This window comes from Astatotilapia calliptera, chromosome 17 (assembly GCF_964374335.1).
Source record: "Astatotilapia calliptera chromosome 17, fAstCal68.1, whole genome shotgun sequence".
NCBI lineage: Eukaryota > Metazoa > Chordata > Actinopteri > Cichliformes > Cichlidae > Astatotilapia > Astatotilapia calliptera.
This window is the reverse complement of record NC_137438.1, coordinates 27,823,143-27,848,768: the sequence shown is the minus strand read 5'-3', so window position 1 is coordinate 27,848,768 and position 25,626 is coordinate 27,823,143. Positions and strand designations below refer to the sequence as shown.

At 40.5% G+C, this 25,626-nt stretch overlaps 1 protein-coding gene across 2 annotated transcripts; it reads left to right on the top strand.

The window, feature by feature from the left end:
* The first annotated feature begins 1,952 nt into the window (after positions 1-1,952).
* LOC113009079 (sortilin) lies at positions 1,953-25,075 on the top strand. Of its 2 annotated transcripts, none has more exons than XM_080292186.1 (23): positions 1,953-2,235; positions 3,146-6,230; positions 6,861-7,137; positions 7,435-7,497; positions 8,044-8,120; positions 8,194-8,290; positions 8,706-8,873; positions 9,029-9,102; positions 9,348-9,394; positions 10,187-10,323; positions 10,412-10,495; positions 12,697-12,757; positions 16,433-16,585; positions 17,291-17,388; positions 17,470-17,569; positions 17,667-17,841; positions 17,936-18,129; positions 18,682-18,874; positions 22,107-22,223; positions 22,306-22,447; positions 22,541-22,647; positions 24,449-24,529; positions 24,751-25,075. In XM_080292186.1, exons 2-23 carry the CDS (start codon positions 6,205-6,207, stop codon positions 24,818-24,820), a joined length of 2,541 nt encoding a protein of 846 aa, XP_080148312.1. In that variant the 5' UTR covers positions 1,953-2,235; positions 3,146-6,204; the 3' UTR covers positions 24,821-25,075. The 2 variants fall into 2 exon arrangements, with proteins under 2 accessions (XP_080148312.1, XP_026002942.1); XM_026147157.2 differs by having other exon boundaries at positions 24,412-24,529.
* Positions 25,076-25,626: the final 551 nt, after the last annotated feature.

The window sequence follows — 25,626 nt, the reverse complement described above, 5'->3', positions numbered from 1 at the left end:
AAAATGTACAGTGCTCTATTGTTACTCTAAAAGTAAGTATTTAAAGGTTCGGTCAAACAAAGATCAAATTAACCTCTTTTTGTTTTTATTGTAAAATAATGCTTGTTTTGGCATGTGATAAGCCAGGGTTGGATCTAACTCAAAAGCCAAGCACACCACACATTTACTGGCGAATGACTTGGTTGACAAGTCATTACCCACCTTGGTCAGTCCTCCTTTCTGCCTTTAATAATGATGCTGAATTACAAAATTACCTCGCTTTACGGACATGTGTTATCCACTATGACCTAAAACTAACTGAGCCAATAGAGTCACATGAAGGCCTTTACTAATTTGACACAGAAACTGAGCTAGTGGCTGATTCCTCCATTCATTATTTCATTACTGCAATAACTTGACATAGCGTCCTGCCGTGCCACAGCAAGAAGGAGTTCACAGCAAATTTGCTTCCATTGCATTCAACCTTTTGCCATTTCACACACTTCGTCAACTGATGTGTGAACATGTTTCAGCTGTTGGTGCTGGTGCAGGGCATACGAAGCATTTGTAAGATTTTAGAGCAGCAAAACTGAAAGCTAAAATCTGATATTGCCACTTCTTAGCCATGAAGACAGGCAGGATCTGGCATGTTGGGTTTCAAGCAGCAAATTCTTGGCATAGCAACCAGCCTCAATTTTGTAGACCTGCCACATAACCTTAGTTCATTTTGATGAATTGTGGTTGGAGTGGCTGGTTTGGTGGAACAGCACTGATGGATGCAGGTGTTCTTAAGGCGGCTGACCAGACTGACACCGAGGATTTGGCAGAGGCACCTTATCTGTGAGATTCGAGCTTGTCCATGCCCTCATTTAGAAGGAGCCAGTACTTAGAGCCATACAGAAGTGTAGTAATAATGAGAGGTTTTCCAGTTGTGTGGCTTCTAAACACATGATGTGAACTTGTAAGCAATTTTGAATGATCATAGTGGAACTGTAGGGTCAAGTGAATTTGGTCCCTGTCACACAGGCCTAGACACTGGTCCACAACGATTGGTTTTTGGGGGAAAATGTATATTTCCTAACATTGGCAAGTTGGCACGCACTTTACCAACCTTTACTACTGCTTGTCAGGTAGTCCACTAAAAGAGAAAGTAAAAAAAGAGAGTTGCTACAAAGAGAGCAGCAACCAAAGCAATCATGAGGTTTTTGGTGCTGCACACTCTTTGCAACCGACCAGCAACAGCCAGCAACCTCCAAGAACCACTGCCAACAAATCTGGGAATGCATGTTTTTCCCCAGCAGCTGGTGGCTTCCCCAGCAAGCTAAAACCTTTTTAAGGTTTCTCACTTGACATTATGCACACATTGCTCAACTGATGTTCAAATATTAGATATGATACAACCAAAAACATTTTATTGATTGCATGGCTGCCTGTAGTTTTTCATGTTTGAAACTTACTATCTTTATCAAACTAAGTGTGATGCAGAGCAGAAACTACACCTTGGAGAACAGCTAGACAGATGTTGTAGACAAGTTTAATTTGGTCAACAATATGCTAAAGACCAACGCAATTACATTTGGATGCCAGTTTCTCTAGCGACAGGGTGTCACTGACAGTAGGGCTGCGTGACTCTTTATCAATCACTCTCCCAGCAACTACTGGAAATTAGTTGGGGAATCTTCATTTTCCCTCACAACCGGTTTGCCTGGTCTCTAAGGGTCTCTTATTCTTGACTACCTGAATGTAGTCAAGAATAATTAACAATTGCTGGTCATTAAAAAAAAAGAATTTAGCTTTAAGGAAATTAACCACAGTCCACACACTTAACTGTCTTTTTTTTTTCACTAGAAATCGTTTACAAATTTCCCATATCCTTATCAGATAATGTGTCAGTCGTGAACTGACTATCGACACAACAATTAGGCCGAAAGTGATTTGAGTGCTGTTAAAACAGGAAATTAATCAACAGCCTGGAAAACCCAGAACTCTCCTCTTCGTGACGTCGTCTATCATACCACAGCAGAGAGTGAGAGGGGGAGTCAGACCGTGCGGGCACAGCAGCGGGTTGGACGAAGAGTTCCTCACCTCGCACGAAGAAACACTGTGTGAACTAACAGACGGACAAAATAACCAAACAACTTAACTGGTTTCTTTGATGATCTGTGCCGTGCCGTGTCGTGCCCGCTGGAGAAACAGAGCCTGCACAGCTTCGAGAAACGAGAGAGAACAACGGTTTACAGATCGGTGGATATTCCGGTATGTTATCGTGCCATTAGAAACCATGTCCCAGTCTTTAAGAGCCTTTCGGTTAAAGTACCGACAAGCAGCATTTAATGTCTGTGTTTTATCGCATTGAAAGCCATGCGTCTTTCGCTTTCTGACTGTTGCCTTGAGTCGTCCCTTACTCTTTTATTTTTCACTTCTTTTAAGTAAATTTGAGCACAGTGAATAAGTGAAACTATTACATCCGCATTGAAAGTAACAGCTGCATCGTCGAAAATGTGTAGAGACGTAAGGACTTTAGATTATTCCTCAGGGTAAAGTTGATTCTTCCAGAAGTTTGCAAACGCAGCACGAATTATCTTCCTGTTGATGTATGCCGGTGATTCAAGCTTCCTTCCTAGATCATTTCTTTCTAAAACAGAAGGCTCGTTTACTGTGTCTTGTGGTGAATTTTGTACTGCGGTCATCGAGATATAAACAGTGATCAAAATGCACATGAACTGTTTCAAAATTCAGCTACCTGCTTGGCTTCAAAAATCTGTAGGCTGGTGACAAGCTATCTGTCAAACATGCATAGATCAATGCATGTTTTTGTTTAGGTTTTTTTTGCCTCAGCTTTTCTTACAAATCTTTTACCTGATTTTTTTCCCCCTTTTTTTTAAAATCTGCTGTAGAATAGGATTACCAACTGTCCTTTTTTGCACTTATAGACTTATAAAAGCCTATATGACATTTTTTTTTTAATTTCACCATTCATTAACCGCACAGAGAAGGCTTCGTTTAAATATGTTAAAGTTTTCTTTAAGCAAACAGTATTAAAGTTCTTCATGACTGGTCCAAGTGTCCTCTTTTTTTTTTTTTGGAAATCTAAATATGGCCCCCCTGCTGTAGAATTAATGTTTGTCTGTCATCAAAATCTGAATATTTACTTCTCCTTTTGCAGGCAGCTCTTCCTCACAGAAACCATGGTGGCAGCCATCCTGAAAATGTATTTCTTTGGAACAGCACTTTCCGTCCTTGCAGTCCTTTATGAAATTGCGGACTCCGTTGGTGGTCTCATGCACGTGCAGGACCATCACTACTTACAGGAGCTGAACCAACAGACAGAGAGGGACATTTCTTCAAACAACTGGAGAGGGCGGCCCGTGACTAAAAACATTGGCTCATGAGAAGATCGTCATGTTGTAGTTTTTGGACATGTTCTGCAACTGTCTGGAAGGACATGGGATGTTCACTCATGTGGATTTATGGTCCAAATGGTTCTTTCTGTTTGGGCACTTTTTTGTAGCCCATTGTCTGCTGTCATGTCTTGTAGCAGCTATTGTGTAAAACCACTACTGAACACAGAACACATTCCTTGTGTTAAAAGTACACATTTTGTATATAATTTTCTAAGCAAAGTGAATGAAAACATTGGGGGATTTTTGATGAATGTCTTTGATGTGTGTAAGTTTATTGCAGCATGTAGAAGTCAGAGTACAAGGTGTGCGTTTCAGTTTGGTAGTGATCCAGCAACTGAACTTGGAGTCAAAAAGAGAAAAGCAGGCTGCCATAAAACTAACAGGTCTTAACAAAACATGCCTTCTCTAGAAAATGAAAAAAAGAAAAAAAACTTTCAGACTTCCAGCAAAAATTGCGCAACAAGCTCTCCACTGTGTAAAGATCTGTCTGCCTTTTTGTTGTGAGTAAGGTTTTGTGAATCAAATATGTGTTGCGCGACAAAGCTGGGAAATGATCTGTAAAAGCTGAAAAGCACGACTCTGTGCAGGATTTCAACGTGAATAAAGGTAAAATGTTGTAAATAACATTTGTTCTTCTTATCAAGCGCAGATACCATCTCAGGCTTTTCAGGAGACAAAATCAGAAAATAGAAAGTGAACAGTGAATCACTGTTGGGAGCTAAATCAGAAAACCTCTGGTCACAGAAAAAAAAAATCTAAAAAGGAAATCATATTAATCAAAGAAACAGCATTTTGGGGGAATTTTAACGTGAATTATATAAGAGTTTTGTGGTTTACCACTTTATGATCTCTAGTTCTTTCAAGTGGACAAAATAACCATTGAAGCTTGAATGGTTTCACTGCACAAAAGACTTGGCTCTCAGTCTTTGATTATCCCAAGGGCTTTTAAAGTGTTTTTGGGAAGCAAACCCAAGCACAAATAAAACCAAGTCAGAGACAAGTCATTACAAAGAAGTTTTTTGTGTTTCTACACACCCTTAAGTTCACTTCTGTGGTTTCTGCTTCTGTACCCTAATAGGATATGGGATAATACATTTAAGACACTTTACCTTTAAACCTAATTGGAACCATGTATTATTCTACCTATTATAGAATTCAGTTCATTCATCCAACCATTTTCTTCCACTTTTCATGGGACAGGCCACGAGAGCAGCAGCCTAAGCAGCAAAGCCCACACCTCTCTCAGAGGAAAACTGAGGCCTTCCCAGGCCAGCAGAGAGATATAATCTCTCCAGCATGCCATGCGTCTGCCCCGGGACCTCCTTCAGGTGGAACATGCCACTCAGTTCAATTCAATTTTATTTACATAGCGCTAATTCATAACAACTTTTTCCTAAAGGCACATTATATTGTAAGGTACATTAAGCTACAATATTAGAAAGAAACTCCAGCAATCACAAAACTCCATTTCAGCAAGCATTTGGCGACAGTAGGAATGAAAATGTTTTATCCCTATTATCAGGAAGAAATCTTCAGGAAAAGCAGGCTCAGGGAGAGGAATCCACCTTCCGTAAAGACAAGAGAGGGAGGACAAAAGACACACTACAGGAAAGAGAGGCAGTGTGAAATAATTGCTAATGATTAAATATTGTGTTGTATAAACATGCAAAGAAAGAAGAGATAAGACTGAAGTGCAAACACTTAGTGCATCATTGGGAAGCCCTCAGCAATCCAAACCTACTATAGCAATAATTAAGGCAGCATTCAGGAACATCTGATCAAGCCTTAACTATAGGCTTTAACATTAAAAAAAATATTAAGCCTTATTGTAAAGTAGAGAGTTTCTATCGCCTGAATCTGAACTGGGAGCTTTTAGAGCGAGCTGATAACAACGAATTACAATAGTCCCCCTGCAGAGATAAGTTCCTTGCCAAGTGTCTTAAGAAGCTCATTCATCATATCAGCAGTGGGATGGTTCTCTAATGTTATTGGGGTGGCACACCAAAAACTGAATTTCCAGTTTTATTATGCTGATATCAAATATACGTTACTTGAAAATGGCAAAAATGAGAGAAAGAAAAAAAATCATAAGCTTAGTTAATTCCCCGCTATTAAAGTTGATATCACTGAAAATAGGCACATATGAAAAGCGAAGAAGATTTTGAAATCCATAATAATCAGTTTTAATTGATTGATTGACTGGAAGTCCAGCCATCGCTTTAGATTTTCGGCAGAGCTAGGCTGAAGCAGATTAAGATTCACTCTCCCACAAAGCAAATTTTGGGTGGGTGGCCAGAGCCCCCCACTGACCACCCATTGGTGGCGCCCATACTTATTGCTGTCAGTTTTCCAATATCTCGAGTGCTTTTTCATTATAAGGGTTGTAGTTGTACCTAAAACCAAGTCATTAGAGGTGACTCATCATAAGATTATGTTTTGTGTTTTTAACTAATGTGCCACACTTCAGTTCTCACAAATTATTAGATATCTTGTTTTACCACTTCAGTGGTTTCGGTTTCCTACCCTTAAATGCATACAGCACCATTATAATTAATTTTCTTTACCTTTAATCCTAATTGAAACTATGTATTAATTCACTTTCTATATCTGTTAAGATGAAAGTTCCTGTAATAGTTCACATGGTGTCTTGGAAATAAAAAGGTATTCCAAAGGGAAAGCCTGTTACAGCTGCTTTCACCCCGCGGTGAAAGCACCTGTGTAATTCTGTGGCACCGCCCCCCGGCCAAAAAAACCCAGCCCTCTGATTCCTTAGATCTGACTTGTTCAGGACATGACTATGAGGTCGTAACAACTTAACTAGATGAATCATAGCCATAATTCCCTGAGGTATTTTGCCAGCATAGCCTATCATGTTCATACATGTAAATATGTAAGAAAGAATTGTGTATGTTTCTGTTATGTGTCCTGTGTACTGTTTGTTTGTATATGTGTCTTTCTGGCTGCTGTTTCAACCAAATTTCCCCTTGTGGGACAATTAAAGGATTATTCTATTCTATTCTACACATCTGAAAGCAACACAAGTGAATACATGTCGACCTCTTGCGTTAACCTGCCCATACTACTGCGATTTTATGTCACATTAACGTCTCTTATTTCTTTCAAAGCTTGCCAGAACTTTTCTTTTGAAGCTGTCCTTAAAATGTCCTTAACTTCTGTAAATGTGAATTCCAGTTGTTTTTTGTTGTTGCTAATTCATTTGTTAATATATTGACGATAAGTGAACGAATCACGAATTAATCTGTTGTTTTAAGACAAACTTTTTTCTCCCTGCAGTTAGGTCACCAGGATGCGGGCAGAAGCACCTGCTGGTGGTGGAAGTGCCACTTAGCGCAGCACTTTTTATGTTAATGACCCGTCCAAGCACTTCCCACACCCACTTACCTTTAGAGTACAACAAAAGCGAGTCATTATTGCCAGGGATATCGGTCAGTGGGACTCTTTTTTTTTCCATTGCAGTCACATCACTGTCGACATGATCTGGAGACATTTGATGCTTTTGGGGGTGTCCGTCGTTCTTCTTATGAGAGTTGAATGCAGAATCAAGGAGGGAAAGACGCTGACTTTCCGCCGGACTCAGCATAGTGAGAGCCAGGACCAAATGCGCCGTCGCCCCAGGAGGGATGCCAGCAGCTCCCCAGGCCTTTCCAAGCCTTCACATGGTCCTCCCTTCACCTCTTGTCGGCTCCTTCTCACCCCCGCCGAACACGAGGTTCTGGATGATAACACACACGAGGTGAGCTGCAGCTTGGTCAATATAGGCAGGTGCAATGTCCGTCGTGCCTTTTATTTAATGTAAAGGAGGAGATTCCAGGACTTTGAAGTTGGTACCCGTTTTTATTTGTGTTTTGCAATGCTTAACAGGGTTTCTCAACCAAGTGAAAGTAATATAAACACGTATAGTAATGTAAGCCCGTATACTCATTTGGCAAAGAGTATTATTGGGAAAATTACAGGAAATTGTGAGAAGAGATCTAATTTAGCTTGTTAGGCCTGTTTTTGTGATGTGTGAGTTTTTCTCCTCTCTCTTTAGACAGGTTTTAATGGTGATGATGGTTCCTACGTAATTCTCACATGGGTTGGTGATGATACAGGGGTGAGTAGCTTCTTATACAGAAGGTTTATTGCATATAGCCTCTTACATGTCACAGGGGCACAATAGAATTCAATGTAGAGTTTGTAAAGGAAAAAAAGTGCCACAACACACAAATATGCATCAATATACGATAATGAATTAAATATAATTGAGGCTGATTTTAAACACAGCAAATTCTCCTCATTCTTTAATATCCGTGGGTATGTCATTTCACAATACCCCTGGTTTTATCCTTATCTTACTAGTTCTGTCAGTGACAACTGGAATATAGTAATGAAGTGTTAAGGAAAAAATAAGAAAAACCTACATTTCATTAGCTCTGACAGTGGTCACAATCTCTGAGCTTTCCATCTTGTACTTTAAGGATTTGTTTGTAGAATGAAAGCACAGATTTGACCAGGTTTTTGCGCTTTAAGAGACATGTTAGACAACATGCTGGTTTAAAATAAAAACCAAATTAAGGTGTGCTAGAGTGGATCATCTTAATCTATCTGTGACTTTTTAACCCAGTGTTTAAAGTTGTAACTATATTTCTTCATTTGATAGGTGGTCTTGGTGCTGTCAACAATCAGTGGTCCAGTTCATCCTTTAAATGAAGGAGGCTCCTCACGACTTTACAGAAGGTGAGTTAGAATCTGATCAGCAGCTACCGTGGGCACCTCAATCAAAACGTAACCATCTTTCCTCTCTCATCAGCACGGATTATGGCAAATCTTTTCATGACATTTCTCAGAGCATCAACCACACCTTTATTAAGGAGGAATTTGGAGTCAGTGTTGGACCTGGGATCTCTGTAAGTAGCACTATTTTACACTCTTACTAACACTTTTCTGTGGGTGTGCAATGAAAGAGCAGTTAGTGATGGTAAACTGCATTGCATGTTTGGCTGTGGACCTTGTGATGTTTTGACATGAAGGTGTGAAAATATCATGTATGCTGACATCTAATCAGCTTGAGTCTTACCCACTAGTGTTCTTACAGTTTTGTTCACAGACTGATTATATTGCATGGAGCTATGCAAGCAGAATCTTTAGCTGAGAAAGTGGATGGTTTTCTTCTTTCTTTCTTGAAATCACTAGTACAGAGCTTGCATGCACTGAATTTTAAGCAGACAATTCTGCACGAAACTACAAAAAGTTATTGACGAAGCTAAAATTCTTTCTCAAATTTCCATCTCTGAGCAGTTTTCCATTGATTTTTACTGACAGGTGATTTTAACAGCCGACACACCGGTGCTTAACAATCCAGGTGGGATTATCTTCACCTCCACGGATGCTGGTGCAACCTTCAAGTTCATCCAACTGCCCTTTCACCTGGCGCAGCCAATCGTGTACCACTTCCTCAACCCTGACTATCTTGTGGCCCTCAGCATTGATGTGAGTCTGTTGAACTTTTAAAGTCCCTTAGTGGTTTCCGTTGCTTTGTTTAATATTCCTGGCTATCACACAGACACACATGTTTATCATCCACACAAACACACATCAGGAACACTCCTTAATGTGTAAACATTGCTTTGTTTCCTGACTTTCAGGGTGGTCTTTGGCTTTCTCTGGACTTTGGGGCCTGGTGGACAAAAGTTCACGATGGAGTGCATTCTTTCTCATGGTGAGAATAAAGAAGGAAAAAGAGTTATTCAATATATCAAACAGTGATAGCTCTGTGGCACAAATATAGTAACAGCACTGGAAAATGCATAATGACATGCGTAACATGTGGGACTTTGAATAAACTGAGATGATACGAGCAAGGTTTTTATGAAGCAATAAATGCTTGTTTAAAAAGAAACATGACCTATTAAAATTGTGACATTTTGAGGTGTTTGTAATTTTTTTCCTTCCACTTTCCATCAGGGGAGCTGGCATAAATTTGTTCTTCAGCTGCAGTCAAGTAGATGCAGGTAAGAACCTGTAAAGCTGTTAAAGGGTTTTGTAAAACTGGTGCAATTTAAAGATCAGACACTTTGTAATACAGGCTTGTCTGTATTCTAGTGTGTATATATGTTTTTATTTTGTGTGTAACAGGGTTTGCATAGTCATAAGAATTCTGCTTTTAATGTTTAATCTAATCTGCATCTTTATGGCTTTTGCAGCCAAGTTAAAATCTTTATTATCTCACAGGAAAAATCCTTTGATTACGGGGCGGCATAAAAGCTATTAAAGTACAATAAAACAATAAAGCAGCAGAAGAAGCTCAAAACTGACATGCTATAAGCACATTGCAAAACAACTAAATAAATTACCAAGTTGTGTGAGGAACTGAGGGGTAGAGTATAGTGTATTGAGATTAAGTTTGATTTATAATTGCTAAGATGACTAAATCCATTAGTAGAGCAGCGCTTATTCTTAGACAGCTACATGAGAAAACACTATTGCCTTACCCTCCACAGCTTTTGATTTGGTGGATTTTTACACTGAAAGTCCTTCTTGACACAACCCCAAAAGGATCTACATCTCCTTCCAGGATCAAACCAGACAACTTTCACTTATCCGTCAGATCACTACTCTTGTGTACATCAGAGCCTAATTTCACAAGCTCAAAATAAATATAAGTACTTTTTTTCACTCAAAACATTTATTGCTTGTGAGGGTGCATGCTTTATGCGGATGAGCAATGAGCTTAAATGTGTTTAAGGCAAGTGCACATTTCTTATTGAACTTATTCGTGTTATTATTGTCATTTGCCGATACAGTTGAGGCAGAGGAGAGGGGAGATTTAATCCTGAAAAGAACAAAGGACCTGGGGAAGACCTTCACCATAATCCATGAGGACATCTACAGTTTTGGTTACATAGGAGCGTTTCTCTTCTTCTCTGTTATGGAAGACCCGGTAAGATGGCTGGATCATTTTTTATACACTTCGGTCTATCGAGTAGTATATATTCCATCTATATAGTCATGCATTATTTTTCTCCTAGAGATCTCCTCGTGTGATGTATTTCTCATCAGACCAAGGAGATACTTTCAGTCAAGCACTCCTGCCTTCTGCATCCACTGAGCAGGTGAGAGAAAATATCAACCATCATTTCTGTTGAGTGTGTTAGCAACAACATCTAATATTCTACAGGTAGGTCTGGGAATTGAACCAATTATGTTTGGTAGTATTCAAAATGTAACTGTAGCACGAGGCAGTCAAATGTATGATCTTGATTACTTCTTAAGCGCTTAAAATAAAGTAAACTTGACTTCTTCTGACAGCCTAGCTTCACTCCTTACCTCACGTGACCCTCATACCCTCATGCAGCCAGTCAGTAACTCTTGGGACAACCTCCAAGGCGATGATCTAACTCATCAGTTTTTAGAATTAAAGAAGTCTCTTGGATGAGCGGCAAAACGTTTTCACAAACAAAAAGAAGTCAAGTTTACTTTATTTTAAGTGCTTAAGATTACCATGACCGAGACGACCAGGGATGTACACAGATAGATTGTGCTTACTTATCATTCAAACTAAAAGAGGATCTGTTCTGCAAGAATTCAGCTCCATTTTTAATCTTGGGCTCTACTAGAGCAGCTTTGTTTGATTCAAAGTCAAAAGTATTTAATATTTATCTTTGTGCAGATTCCCAGTGGTCTCTCTCTTTAGGCCAGCATAACATGAAGTAAAATCCAAGAGCCTGTGCAGATTTCCTTGGCTTTAGTGTTGTTAACATTTCTATACTCCACCCTCTGTATATAATTTCATGTCTATATTAAATACAATACAGATGCACCTCTGTAGTGTAGAGGTTAACACATTCACCTTACACGGTAAAATTAACTTGTTCAGTTCTGGGAGAAGAAACAAGCTCAGCCTCACAAGTAGTGTATTCCTAGATCTGATCCAGACTCTGGATAAAAGTGGAATCTGTGCCAAACCACACATGTGGATCCATTTGCTGTATGTGGGAATCACGTGGGCGGCTGAGAGTACTTAAAAAAAGCAACTGTGGGACAGAACTCATAAATTGTTTTGATAACAGCAGCATTATGTACAATGTAGCCAAAAAACCTCTTGGGAGGCTACAAACAGTATGAGACCTCATTAGAATCACAGTGAACACTGTGGAAGTGGTAGTAGAGCTTATTAGTGTCTTCAAGTACTAAAGAGTTACTTTAAACTAATCAAACTGGGAGATTTTGAGGTAATGCAAAGCATATTATAGCACTCTCTTAATGAAAACAGTCTAATATGTTAATAATGTTTTGGTGTTGGTACCAAAAAATATTACCAAAATTAGGGCAGTTTCTCAAGGGTCGCCCAACACGGTAGTGCAGTAACAGGCCGAAAATGAAATCAAAAGTATGGCTGATGATTTTTGGAGTCACTCGACTTCACACACCATCAGCTTTTGCCCTCAGGCAAATCTGATGAATGTACAGCAACGTTTTCGCTTTCTGATGAATCTCCAGTAGATTCATCACATTTGTCTGAGGGCAAAAGCTGATGATGTGTTCCCTCAGGCAAGTCTGGTGAATTTGCTGTAGGTAGATTCAGGAATTTTTTCAGATCTAATTGTACTGTAGGTACTGTACAATTAGATCTACTGTAGGTAAATTCATCAGGATTGCCTGAGGGCAAAAGCTGATTATGTGTGAACTCCACACATCATCAGTTTTTGCCCTCATTATTAATCCCCTCCTGCACTAAGTATATAAAAACAGATTGTCTAGTCAACACCGAAATTTAACCTTCCACTACAGTGCACAGCCATTTGTCTGCTTTTTTTATCAGCACATATCACTGACCCTTCAAAGATATAGTATTTTTACTGCTCTTAGTTCTTAGTAAGTTATTAATAAGCAAGATGTGGTTCTACCCTTTCCCTCCCAGCACAACACAGTAGCTTTAAATTGAATTGAATCGGCACTTATAACAAATTTTCTTTAAATGATAATTGAGATGTTTATCGCACCGCTCCGTTTGTCTTTGTGTCAGGTTTATGGGTGGGGAACATTAAAGATAAATGCAGATACTTCATTCATACTAAGGAAGTTGGTTGATATGCAGAAAAAACATCGGTGGCAACATTTTCCCTTTCAACACCAGCTGAACACACACCTGCTCTGATGAAACACCCACACATCTTGTTGACAGCACAAACACACATTCTGTCTCAAGAAGATTAGACAAGATTTATAGCAAAAAATTGAACGAGTCATCTCTTTTGTGTGTGCGTGTTTTTTCACGTCTGCTCTCGATTTTCATATGTGTCTCTGTTTGCAGTTTTATTCCATCCTGGATGGAGATGAGGATATGCTCTTCCTGCACGTGGACAACCCGGGAGGTATCAGACATACATAAACCCGCAAATGGGACCTTTTAATATCTTTGAAAATGTTTTCCATTCAAAAAGCCACATCTATAAAAATTAACCCTATGACTGACACATATTTGCGAACGTGTCCTCACAGCATATCAGTTTTTTTTTCTGTTGAAATGGAAAACTTCAACTGAAAAGACAAGACTGGTTTAACAAGTTCTTGGACTTGCTGACAAATCAGTCCATAATACTGAGTGTGTGTTTGTCCATGCAAGTCTAGATCTCATGGCTTTGTTCCTTTCCATCTCTGTTTTTATCTCCCTCTCCAACTCGTGCCCTTTCTTTTCCTTCCTCATTCAATTGGAAGGAATTTTATTCTCTTTTTAGTATAATACAATTTTTGGCTCACACCTGCTTGAGACAGTGGTGCATGGGTGGTGTGGGGTGACTTTGTCTTTTGCTGGCTGAAACGAGGAAGACTTAGGTTTCACTGCAAAAGCTGATAAGCATATCTTGGCATCGGGGTGTAACACAAATACACATGCACACACGAGAACACACATTCAAAAGCTTAACATGTCCCCATCACCTCCCTCAGGTGATGGAGAAATGTTTTATTATTATTATAATTTATTTTGTTAAGTCACTTAACACTGGCCTATGAATCATTCAGGCACAAGAATAGCACCTAACTCAAGGTATTAATCAATGCTTTTAACACTATCAGCCTTGGTTTAACCTCCTTAGAGTCCAGATGTTACGTTCCCCCCGAAAGGGTCTAGGCGTGTGAGTGAGGGGACCAGTAACAAATGAGTCCAGAACAGAATGAAAGGAAAACAGACCAGTGTTTTCAGTAAATAAAATAGTCTTTATTATAGATCTTCTTAACATAAAGAGCCGGCAACGCCGTTTTACCAATAACACTTGGAAAAAGAGAAAAAGGGTTGCAACAACAAAGAACACAATAACCAAACAAAAACTCCACACCACGAGGAGGTACTTCCAGGGGCCCACAAGCTCACCCTGTCACTAACAGCAGCTGGCTTTGCAACTGTTGCCTAGGACTGGCAACTTTGTCGGTTTGTGAACCACAGTTCACTCTTTTGAAAGCAGATCGATTTTGCTTTGAGTTTGCTTTCAAACAGTGAGCAACCAGGTGGCCAGGTTTGTGGCAGAAGAAACAGAGCTTTGTTTTGGCTCTTGAAACCACGCCTGTATCGGCTTTGTTAGCTGGCACACTCCTAACTCTCAAGACTGACTGTTTCTGTTTGTAGGCTCCACAATTCGCTATTAAATGGCCAGACTTTAAACAAAAAAAACACTTTCGTTTCACACTGGAATGGGACACAAGTACCTCACCCTTTCGGTACTGTGTAGCTGGCACATCACTAACCTTCACTGGGGCATCGCGCCGGTCATACCTACTGACACTGGTTTTATGGACGAGCGCGAACTCATCAGCCAGCGTTGCAGCCTGCTGTAGCGAGGAAACCTTCTGTTCATTAATATATACCGCGATGCGCTCAGCAATGCAGTTCTTAAATTCCTCTGAGCATTAGTTCCCGGATCGAAGCCAGGTCAGTGGCTTTGCAGGCCGCACACCACCGATCGAAAAGAACACCTTTTTCCCTGGCGAAATCAAGATAGGACTGACCCTGACCTCTTCTCAACCCCCGGAAACGCTGCCTATAGGCTTCTGGGACCAGCTCATAGGCCAGCAGGATAGCCCTTTTCAGCTTGTCATAGTCCAAGCTGTCCTCGCTGACAACGAGGAACAAACTTCTTGAGCCTTACCCGCCAGCTTACATTGGAGCAAAATGGCCCATGAATCCCGTGGCCAGTGCAAGGCCGTGGCTATTCGTTCAAACGACTCGAAGTAGCTGTCGACCTCAGTGTCACGGAACATCGGAACCAGACGACTGTTTTTCCCTACGTCAAACGGGATGTCCGCCTGACGAATGGAGGCGGTCAGAGGAAGGGAAACCTGCCGGAGTTCCAGCTGTCGCAACCTCACAGCTGTCTCTGCCTCCACCTCCACCTTCCTCAATTCGACCTCCCTAGCCCTAGCCAGTTCCGCGTCCAAACGCCTAAGCTCTAGCTCCCTTTTCAGCTGGAACTCTCTCTCACGCTGCTCCTTCTCCAGCTGGAGACGAGCCAGACGGACACAGAGCTTAGCATCCAGCTTCGAGCCTTCACTTGATTCAATGGAGAGGGGTTCGAAGCGAGGCACTGTCATGGGTTTGTTCTCAGGCAGCCCCTGATCAACAGGTGTCGACACCAATGGACCTACAGCTTGAGCTGGCGCCTGCAGAACGGGCTGAGACGCTGCACCACGCTCACCCTTAAACACTGCAATATCAAAGGTAGCCATTGACTCTAAAACAAAAACTACCTGAGGCTAACAATAACAACAAAGAAGCACCACCTCCAATACACAAATGAGAAACAGGCGGGAAAAGCGTGGCCACAGGTTAACCAATAAATAAAAATACCACCAACCCTCTCCCCAGACCTGCCTACTAAAATCTTAGCCTAGTTAGCTTCTGGAGTGTACCAGGCTCGAGGCAACTTTAAAGGCTAAGCGTCAAGTGCACAAAGCACCGACAAGCCTACCCCCGACAGGGAACTAATCCCCACCCGGGATTACTCCGAAAATAATAAAGGAAAAATAAAAAATGAGTGCCTGAAGGAGGAGCTTACGCTCAGCTAGACACTCCCCTTTGCTAACTGGAGAGAGAGCGCAGCAGATACAATACAACTAAACAAGCCACCAGCAAACAACTCACTAAAACTCAATTGCTGTTCCTTCCAGTCATATCCCGGACGAGCCCCCACTTTGTTACGTTCCCCCCGAAAGGGTCTAGGCATGTGAGTGAGGGGACCAGTAACAAATGAGTCCAGAACAGAATGAAAGGAAAACAGACCAGTGTTTTCAGTAAATAAAATAGTCTTTATTATAGATCATCTTAACATAAAGACCCGGCAATGCCGTTTTACCAATAACACTTGGAAAAAAAGAAGGGTTGCAACAACAAAGAACACAACAACCAAACAAAAACTCCACACCACGAGGAGGTACTTCCAGGGGCCCACAAGCTCACCCTGTCACTATCAGCAGCTGGCTTTACTGCTGCCAAGGCCCACAAGCCCACACTACTCACGCAAAGCAGCTATGCTGTTTCCACAACTCCACACTTTGAGCAGGTTAACCACACACAACGCAGCGACACCAGAGAACACCCCACCCCACCCCCTGCTCACAGCTCATCCCCAGCTTATATGACCTCCGAGAGGTGATTGCTGACTGGGCCCAGGTGGTAAATGAGTCCAATGAGCAGCAGCTGTGTCCTGGGGAGAGAGAAGAGCAAGAGAGAGACGGGGGGTGGAGCAAAAGAGGAGGAGGCGGAGAAAAACACCACGCCCACACAAGGGCAGTATCAGGAGGCCCAGCTAGGGCCGTAACACCAGACAACAACATTATTGCAGTATTGGCTTTCAAATGTGCTAGAACTTGTTTTTTGGGGGTTTTTTTTGCATATGTTTCAATAAGTAACTGCACTGATTTACTATTTTTCTAGCAAAATATAAAGACATGAGTAGTGGCTTGAGACTTCTGCAAAAATTCAACTCTTTACATAGGAGAGGTTAAAATGTGTTGTAATTTTGCGAGATACATTCGTGCTTTCCGTTTTATTTCAGACACCTTCTTTGGGACCATGTACACCTCAGACGACCGTGGGATCTTGTTCTCCAAATCTCTAGAGCGCCACCTGTTTGATGGACATCGAAAGAGTGACTTCACCAACATTACTTCACTGAGAGGAGTGTACCTCACTAATAAGCTAGACGTTGGTAAGATTCTCCATACAGGTATTGTATGCATCTTCTGTCTCGTAGCTTTTCGTACATGACTCCTGTAAAAAATGGCTTTAAGCCAAAAGCTTTTGATTCCAACCCCCAAAATGTAGCCCCCAGTTGTCTGTTTTGTGACACTTTATGAGTTATAAGTGTTTGAATTGAGGAGATTGGACAGGCTGTCATGCCGCTTTCAATTTAGTGCTCAACCAATAACATCATTGTCTGACAGAAGAGAACACGACTGTCATCAGCAATACTGCAGTGCGGTGTTAAGAGAACAAAATATTACCCAACATTAATGAAACTAAGGAGCTGATTGCTGACGTGAAGAAAAAACAAAGACAAAGATCCCGGTTTGTAACACCCGGAGCAGGTGGACTCCACCCTGCTCATAAAAGCTACAAAAGAAAGAAAGAAAGAAATTAGTAGGAAAACTTATTAAACTTTACAGAGAGGTTGTCATGGCACATGCATGGCCTCAGCATTGTTGAGCAGAGCACAAAAGCCAGGCTGTGAGACTTCTAAAATCATCCCATAGGAACAGAAGCTCAGTCTTTTCTTTTGTTTTTTTTTAGAGTAGCCTAAAAGCAAATCATTTGATTTTTCAATAAACAGCCATGAGTTGCATAATGAGAGTTATATCTAAAATCCTGATTGAACTTACTGAATATTGACCGGAATACTTCGTTTTTCTTTCAGATGGCCGTATAAAATCTGTCATTTCATTCAACAGAGGAGGGACGTGGAGACCGCTTAAAAAACCTGAGAACATAAATTGTGGAGACAAGATCAAGAGTGTATGTTACATAGAAAAAAAATTAATTTATCTGTCTGTATGTATGTGTTTTCATTTTGATCTTTTTTTTTTCTTTTGCCAGTGCAATCTCCATATACATGGGGAACACAGTCGTAATAACCATATAGTTCCCATGGTGACCCTGTCTGAGCCGGCTGCTGTTGGTCTGGTTATTGCGCATGGTAATTAATTTGTAATTACTTTCAGTGCTTCAGTCCAAACCATTGTCCAAATACTGTGTAAAATGCACACTTATAGATGATTTCCTGTTTTTAACAGGCAGCGTGGGTGATTCTCTGTCATCATCGCAGAACCCCGACGTGTTTGTTTCCTCAGATGGAGGTTATAACTGGAGGGGGACGCTGAGGGGTCCTCATCACTACACTATATTGGACTCTGGGGGTCTAATTGTGGCTGTGGAGGCCCATCGTGAAGGACAAGTCAAGACTATCAAGTACTTTATTCTCATTTAAAGACCACAGGGAAGTGACAGGAAGTGTTTTCTTATATTTAAAGTTTTCTCTTTTTCTACTGTTTTTCACCACCAGATTCTCCACGGATGAGGGTCAGTGCTGGAAGCTGTATAACTTTACGGATCAGCCCTTCTTCTTTGCAGGCTTGGCATCTGAGCCGGGGACCAACGCCATGACCGTCAGTGTGTGGGGCTTCCGGCCCGAGGAAGACGGCCAGCCCATGTGGGTAGCAGTCACCATTGATTTCCAGAGTCTCATTACCAGAGAATGTAAGTCTAATAACATCTACGATTACTGTGCACTCTTTGCTCTTCACTGGTTTCTATGGCATGTTGCCACCTGGTGGTAGGTTCATGTGAGTTGTATTAGCTGTTTTCCGACTGCAGAAGCAGGGATTTTCCACAACCTCTAAAAACCTGTAAAAACACATCCCGCTTGTTTTACCTCTGTTTATGACGCAGATTTGAAGAAGAAAACAGACCTGTTTGCATTTTTTTTTTTGTTTTCTCCTCTACAATTTGTGTGAGATGCTGTAATTAAACCACACCCTTTTATCTGGTGGTGAAAAGATAGATACTTTCCCGGGACTTTCGATATTTCCCCTGTGGCATTTTGCCTAGTTGTATTGCAGATGCTGTTTTGCACTTGCATTAGTAATCTTATGTAAGTGACGTAAGTGTTGGGACAGACTTATGCGTCACTAGTTTGACTAACATTGCCTAAAACTGCTTTATTTACATTCTAGGTTTGGTTTTGTTAAACCTGCATTTTTTAAAAGGATTGTTAGTGACAGTTAAATAGGTCATCACTGCCTTCATCAGGTAATGACAACGACTATGAAGAGTGGTTGGCTCATTCAACAGAAGGAGGAGACTCGGAAAGAAATGGATGTGTCCTGGGTGTTAAGGAGACCTACAGGAGGTTAAAGAAGCAATCTCTATGCCGAAATGGGCGAAGCTTTGTGGTGATGAAAAAGCAAAGCCCTTGTCTGTGCACCAGAGAAGATTTCTTGTGGTATGTTGGATTGTTTTGTTTTTAAATGGTCCTGTAACGTACTGCATATTATTGTAAAAACCTTTCATTTCATTACATTTTGCTTCCAGTGAGCCAGACTCTTTTCTTTTTTCCCTCTTTGTTTTTAATGACCTTGAGCAATAGTTCTCAAGGCTTTCTGAAGGTCTTCTAAAGTTTGTCTTTGCACACTGGCCACTTTTCCACTCATTTCCCATCACTATTTGACCATTTTTTAAGCCACTTAATGATGTGATGAAAGTGGGCAGGTTTCAAAAGAAGTCATGGAAAAACTTAAAAAAAAATACTATCTACAGTATAGATGGACAGTATATGAACATCATGTTCTTAAGAAGTATCTCTCAGGTACATTATATTGGACTCTGGGACTGAGTATTTAAAAACAGACTCACTGTTTGGCGTGGCCAGAAATGGGCTCAGTGGAAGTGTGGCTGAAGTACGCTAAGTTACACAAGAACTGAACTGAAAATCAGTGGTACCAGGTCTTATGGAGTGATGAGTCTTAATTTGAAATTATTGGTTCAAGATGTCATCAGTATGTATGAATGAGATCAGGAAAGGTACAACAGTGATTGTCTAAAGCCATCTGTAAAGCACAGTGGATGCTCTGTCATGGTTTAGGGTGAGGAAAGTATTTGATTGCCAGTGGCTTAAATATTCACCATGTCAGTGATCCAAAGCACACAGTGAATGCAGTAAAAGCATACCAGGATGGAAGAACACACAATGGAACACTATCAGTCATGGATTGGTCTTCCCAGAGCCCAGACCTCAGTATTATTGGAGCAGTGTAGGATAATCTTAAAGGAGAATGGAACAAAAGGCAGAAACATCCAAAGAGCTTTGAATGTCTTTCAAGGAGCCTGGAGATTTATTCCTGAAAACAACTTAAAGGAATTAGAAGAAGGCTTGCTGAAGAGAGTACAGGCTCTGTTGAAGACTATAGATGGTTTTACTCAGTGTTGGGCAAGTTACTTTGAAAAAGTAATTAATTATAGTTACTTGTTACTTCTTCAAAAAAGTAACAGAGTTAGTAACTGAGTTGCAAGATATTAAAAGTAATTAATTACTTGAAAAGTAACTATTGCGTTACTTAAAAAAAAAAAGTTTAACCCTCTGGGGTCCAGGGTATAATTGGCCATTGTTAACTACTTTTGATTTTCCTTCTACATTTCACCTTTAAAAACTATTTACTTTGCCTTGTTTGGTATCATCCTTTTCAGCACAACCTTACGTGTCTGAATTTACAGTTATGTTTTCATTTTGACATACTGTATTAACACAACTGATCTAAAATCAGACAAAAAAACATAAAATCCGAGTAGAAAAAGTTATATTTTTTTACTGTAACAACCACAGACATGTTTATTGAATCATATTTCATAACTTTAAATGCAAATATAAATTGTCAATTTTACCTTTTACCTTTAAAAAAAAAACATTTTAAACTATTTACATAACAATCAGCTTTTCTGCATTCAATAAGATGCCACGCAAATTATTTGTGCCACTCCAAAACAATTATTCCTGTCCACTATAAAGGAGAACATCACAGCCTGATACCTGCAGGTCTGACAGCAGCAGGTGTATCACTGCTCCTGTTTTTTACCTGGAGACAGCAGTCATCTCATTGTTCTGACACACAACACAAAACTACCCACAACACTACACACTAACTACACAAGACAACACATTAACTACACACTCCAAACATGCTAAACGTCTCACATCTCAAAACTCGCGCTCTCTCTTTTTCTACTGTCTTTCTCTCTCTCTCTTTCTCTCTCTCTCACTCCTAAAACTATCCCGTCTTCCTAAACAACCACATGTCATGTTGTCCATATCATTTTTTGATTGGTCGACATGGTGCATTTTTCCACCAACATGAACGGGCTGGTTTTTGCTGTTGTTTTTTGTTTTGTTTTTTTATTTTGTGGTCATAAGCAGAGAGTGCTTGCTAGCGCTGTCCTTAGACAGTAAACGTGACAAAAGTATTCAGGAAAAAACACCGAGTATATGTTGTTTATCATGACTCTGGTTTTACGTGGTCTATAAACACAATTTGAAAACTGGTATATATCACCTTGTTGCTTTGTCATCTTAAATTGGTCATGTGATTGGCTCACCACGACTACTTTATTCCTCCTCAGTCAAACAGCAGCACTCATGCGATTGTTTTGCCCCCTTAGCTCCAGGTGTTGTGCCAAAAAGTGATTGTCTGCCAGAAAGTGATTGCCGAGTGCAGCTGCTGAAAGCTGTAGCGCATAGTCAGCTTCTTCAATGCAACTGATATAAGGTGGAGTAAGCTGAACACAGCTTCAGCCGTCTGTTTGTTGAAAAATAGTAACGCGACCGCATCACATTTTCTTGTTAGTAACAGTAACAGCGTTGTAACGATAGAAATAGTAATTAGCTAGATTACTCGTTACTGAAAAAAGTAACGCCATTAGTCCCATCACTGGTCTTACTAAATACTGACTTTCAACCTCGCCAGAGTGTACAAACTCTATTTCCCATTTTTCTAAAAAAAATAAAAATAAACAAGAGCTTAGTCAAGACTTTTGCACAATAAATAATAATATATTACTTTATCTTAGCTGTACAATGATTCGAAATTCTGAGGCCTTTGCTTACATCTCAGAAGTTCAAGATCAGCTTTTTGTTTTGCATTTACTTTTTCTGTTTGTTTGCTTGTTTTCCTTTTTAATGAAGAAAGGCGGCATTGTTCTGCTTTTGGCCTCTAGTTAATGGCTGTGGCTTTTAAATGAGAGTGTAGCAATGGCAAGTGTGACCTGAGTGCTTTCCTTGCCAAGGATGAGAAAGCAGACGATCATGAACTTCTTTTTGCAGCAAGCGACCAAGAGAGACCAGTGTTCTTACGGTGTGTAAAGCATAATGCTGCTCTGTCTGGGAAACGTGTGAATCACTCAAGCACAAAAAAGGCAGCTAACTCAAGGGATGCTGTGTCTGCACATAACAGACAACAAAATTAAAACAAAATTAAAACATTTTAATTGCATTCTTAGCCAAAGACATAGCTTCAGCCCAAAACCCAGCATTACTGTGTTTTTTTTTCCTTATGTACTGCATTTTCATGTGACTTTGCACATTTTTTAAAAATTTGCTGCACCCATTTTCTTGCAAAATATAGAGTTTAAGAAGAGAAAAGCATTTTGTGGTTGCACTAAAACTCTTTTTTTCTCCTTTACTACAGCGACTTTGGTTACTATCGACACATTAACACCTCAGAGTGTGTGAGACAGCCAAACGCTGCAAATAAAACCTATGAGCTCTGTTTGAATGGAGAGGAGGATGAGCTTCTGACAGAAGGGTAATTGCCTTCATAAAGCAAAGAGAAACACCACCTTTATGCACACATGCAAATCTCACTCTATTCCCTTTTGTCTTTGTAGGTACCGCAAGGTCCCGAGTGATAGGTGTGAGGGTGGGTTCAGTCCTCAGCTCATAAAGCAGACAGTCAAAGCCTGTGGTATTAAACCTAGTCCTGCTCCTCCTGCAATGTCCACATCTTCAGTCACACACTTTGACACACCGGTCAGTAGGTTGATTGTGCTCTTTCAGTCTTTGCTTCATTTTATAAAATTGTCTTTGTTTGGATAAATATCAACCTTTTCGTGTATTTTCCAGCGAGAAAAGCTGGTGTTGATCCTGGTGTGTGCAGGAGCAGTCATCATCGTCCTCATAGCTATTGTTTCTGCTGTGATTGTTGTCAAGAGAGTGATTTATAGAAACAGGTGAGTCACGCATACGGTATCTGCTGCATGTTCAAATTTAAGCACACTGAAAGCTCTGACCGTGGTGGTCTCCTGCTGTCTGCTACAGTTCAATTCAATTCAATTCAATTTTATTTATATAGCGCCAAATCACAACAAAAGTCGCCTCAAGACGCTTCATAGATACAGAGAAAAACCCAACAATCATATGACCCCCTATGAGCAAGCACTTTGGCGACAGTGGGAAGGAAAAACTCCCTTTTAACAGGAAGGAACCTCCGGCAGAACCAGGCTCAGGGAGGGGCGGCCATCTGCTGCGACCAGTTGGGGTGAGAGAAGGAAGACAGGATAAAGACATGCTGTGGAAGAGAGACAGAGGTTAATAACAGATATGATTCAATGCAGAGAGGTCTATTAATACATAGTGAGTGAGAAAGGTGACTGGAAAGGAAAAACTCAATGCATCATGGGAATCCCCCAGCAGCCTACGTCTATTGCAGCATAACTAAGGGAGGATTCAGGGTCACCTGGTCCAGCCCTAACTATATGCTTTAGCAAAAAGGAAAGTTTTAAGCCTAATCTTGAAAGTAGAGATAGTGTCTGTCTCCCGAAGCCAAACTGGAAGCTGGTTCCACAGACGAGGGGCCTGAAAACTGAAGGCTCTCCCTCCCGTTCTACTTTTAAATACTCTAGGAACAACAAGTAGGCCTGCAGAGCGAGAGCGAAGTGCTCTAATAGGGTGATATGGTACTACAAGGTCATTAAGAAAAGATGGGGCCTGATTATTTAAGACCTTGTATGTGAGGAGCAGGATTTTGAATTCAATTCTGGACTTAACAGGAAGCCAATGAAGGGAAGCCAAAACAGGAGAAATATGTTCTCTCTTTCTAGTCCCTGTCAGGACTCTTGCTGCAGCATTTTGGATTAGCTGAAGGCTTTTCAGTGAGTTTTTTGGACATCCTGATAATAATGAATTACAGTAGTCCAGCCTGGACGTAATAAATGCATGAACTAGTTTTTCAGCGTCACTCTGAGACAGGATATTTCTAATTTTAGAGATGTTGCGCAAATGGAAGAAAGCAGTCTTACATATTTGTTTAATATGTGCGTTGAAGGACATATCCTGGTCAAAAATGACTCCAAAGTTCCTCACAGCGTTACTGGAGGCCAAGGTAATGCCATCCAGAGTAAGAATCTGGTTAGATACCATATTTCTAAGATTTTCAGGGCCGAGTACAATAACCTCAGTTTTATCTGAATTAAGAAGCAGAAAGTTAGCGGCCATCCAGGTCTTTATGTCTTTAAGACATTCCTGCAGTTTAACTAATTGGTGTGTGTTATCTGGCTTCATGGACAGATAGAGCTGGGTGTCATCAGCATAGCAGTGAAAATGTATGCTATGTCTTCTAATGATGCTGCCTAAGGGAAGCATGTATAATGTAAACAGAATTGGTCCTAGCACTGAACCCTGTGGAACTCCATAATTAACCTCAGTGTGTGAAGAGGACTCTCCATTTACATGCACAAATTGGAGTCTATTAGATAGATATGATACAAACCACTGCAGTGCAGTACCTGTAATACCTACAGCATGTTCTAATCGTTCTAATAGGATATTATGGTCAACAGTATCGAATGCTGCACTAAGGTGTAGCAGGACAAGCACAGAGATGAGTCCACTGTCAGAGGCCATAAGAAGATCATTAGTAACCTTCACTAAAGCTGTTTCTGTGCTGTGATGAGCTCTGAAACCTGACTGAAACTCTTCAAATAAACCAAATACAGGACACCGATATATCGTTTCTCCAACCTTCGACTCCAGGACGACGAAAACTCCACTGCAGCTGATCATGAAAGCGGCACGAGCAGCAATAGCACAGCCTGCCAACAGGACTCAGATGATGTAAGTGTTATTTAGCACTCCCAAAGGGTTGATTGATCTCTTCGTCTCTTCTTCAGACTCCTACTGAAAACGCTGCATTCGGATGAACAGAATCAACTTTTTGGGATTTCCTTACCAGCATGATTGAGCATGCATCGAGATGTTATTTAGCACTGTTTTATAATGTTTTCCAGATGGTGTAATTTTTCTCACACATACATTTTGTGTTCTCTTTTTTCTAGGATCTCATTGAATGACACAGCAGACATGATTGACACCAGCTGCACTGAAATGGACTGCATGTTGCCTTGATTTTCTCTTTTTTATTGAAGCTCCCCAAATGTTTGAATGTCTTAATTTATTGAGCTGACTTTGCTTTTTTCAGTCTTTGTACATATGTATGTTTTCTTGATTTACATGTTTAACACATTGTACTTCTGTACAACATAAAAATAAAACCAAAAACAGAATGTGCATTTAACATGAAACAAATTCTGCATATTATGGAGTCTTCATCAAAATGTTACAGGTTAAATTATACTCCAATAAATTTCTGCTTAAAACCTGTCCATTTGATGGCGGTGTTGACGCTTTTATCGCTCCCATGTACTTTTAAAATGACTGAAGAAGAAGATGCAACAGGAAGTTGGTGTGACATGGTGAAGATTTTGTTTTTGACAGATGACTCACTACTAAAAAAAACTACAAAGAGACATGGGACGGTAAACCGTTTCTAACAAACTTAAAAGTCAGTAGTTAGTGTGACCACTTTTATTCTTCAGAACATAAACTCTCTTGGCCAATCACTGACAGCATGTTTTTGCTGGCGGACTAATCTCTGATGGTACAAGCTCTCCAGGACTACTGGTTGAAATGCAACCCCAAACAGAGCCTCTGTATTACAGATGTCTGAAGATTCATTCTGTTGACTACCTCTGTACATATTGCGGACAATTTGAGTAAGAAATTTCAAAACTAGATTCATGACTCCATAAGAACTTTTGCCACTGATTTTCAGTCCAGTTCTTGTGTAATTTGGCACACCTCAGCACTTTCCCACGTTTCCCTTCCTTAATATCGGCTTCTTCAGAACCCCCCTTTCACTGAGACTTTTTCAC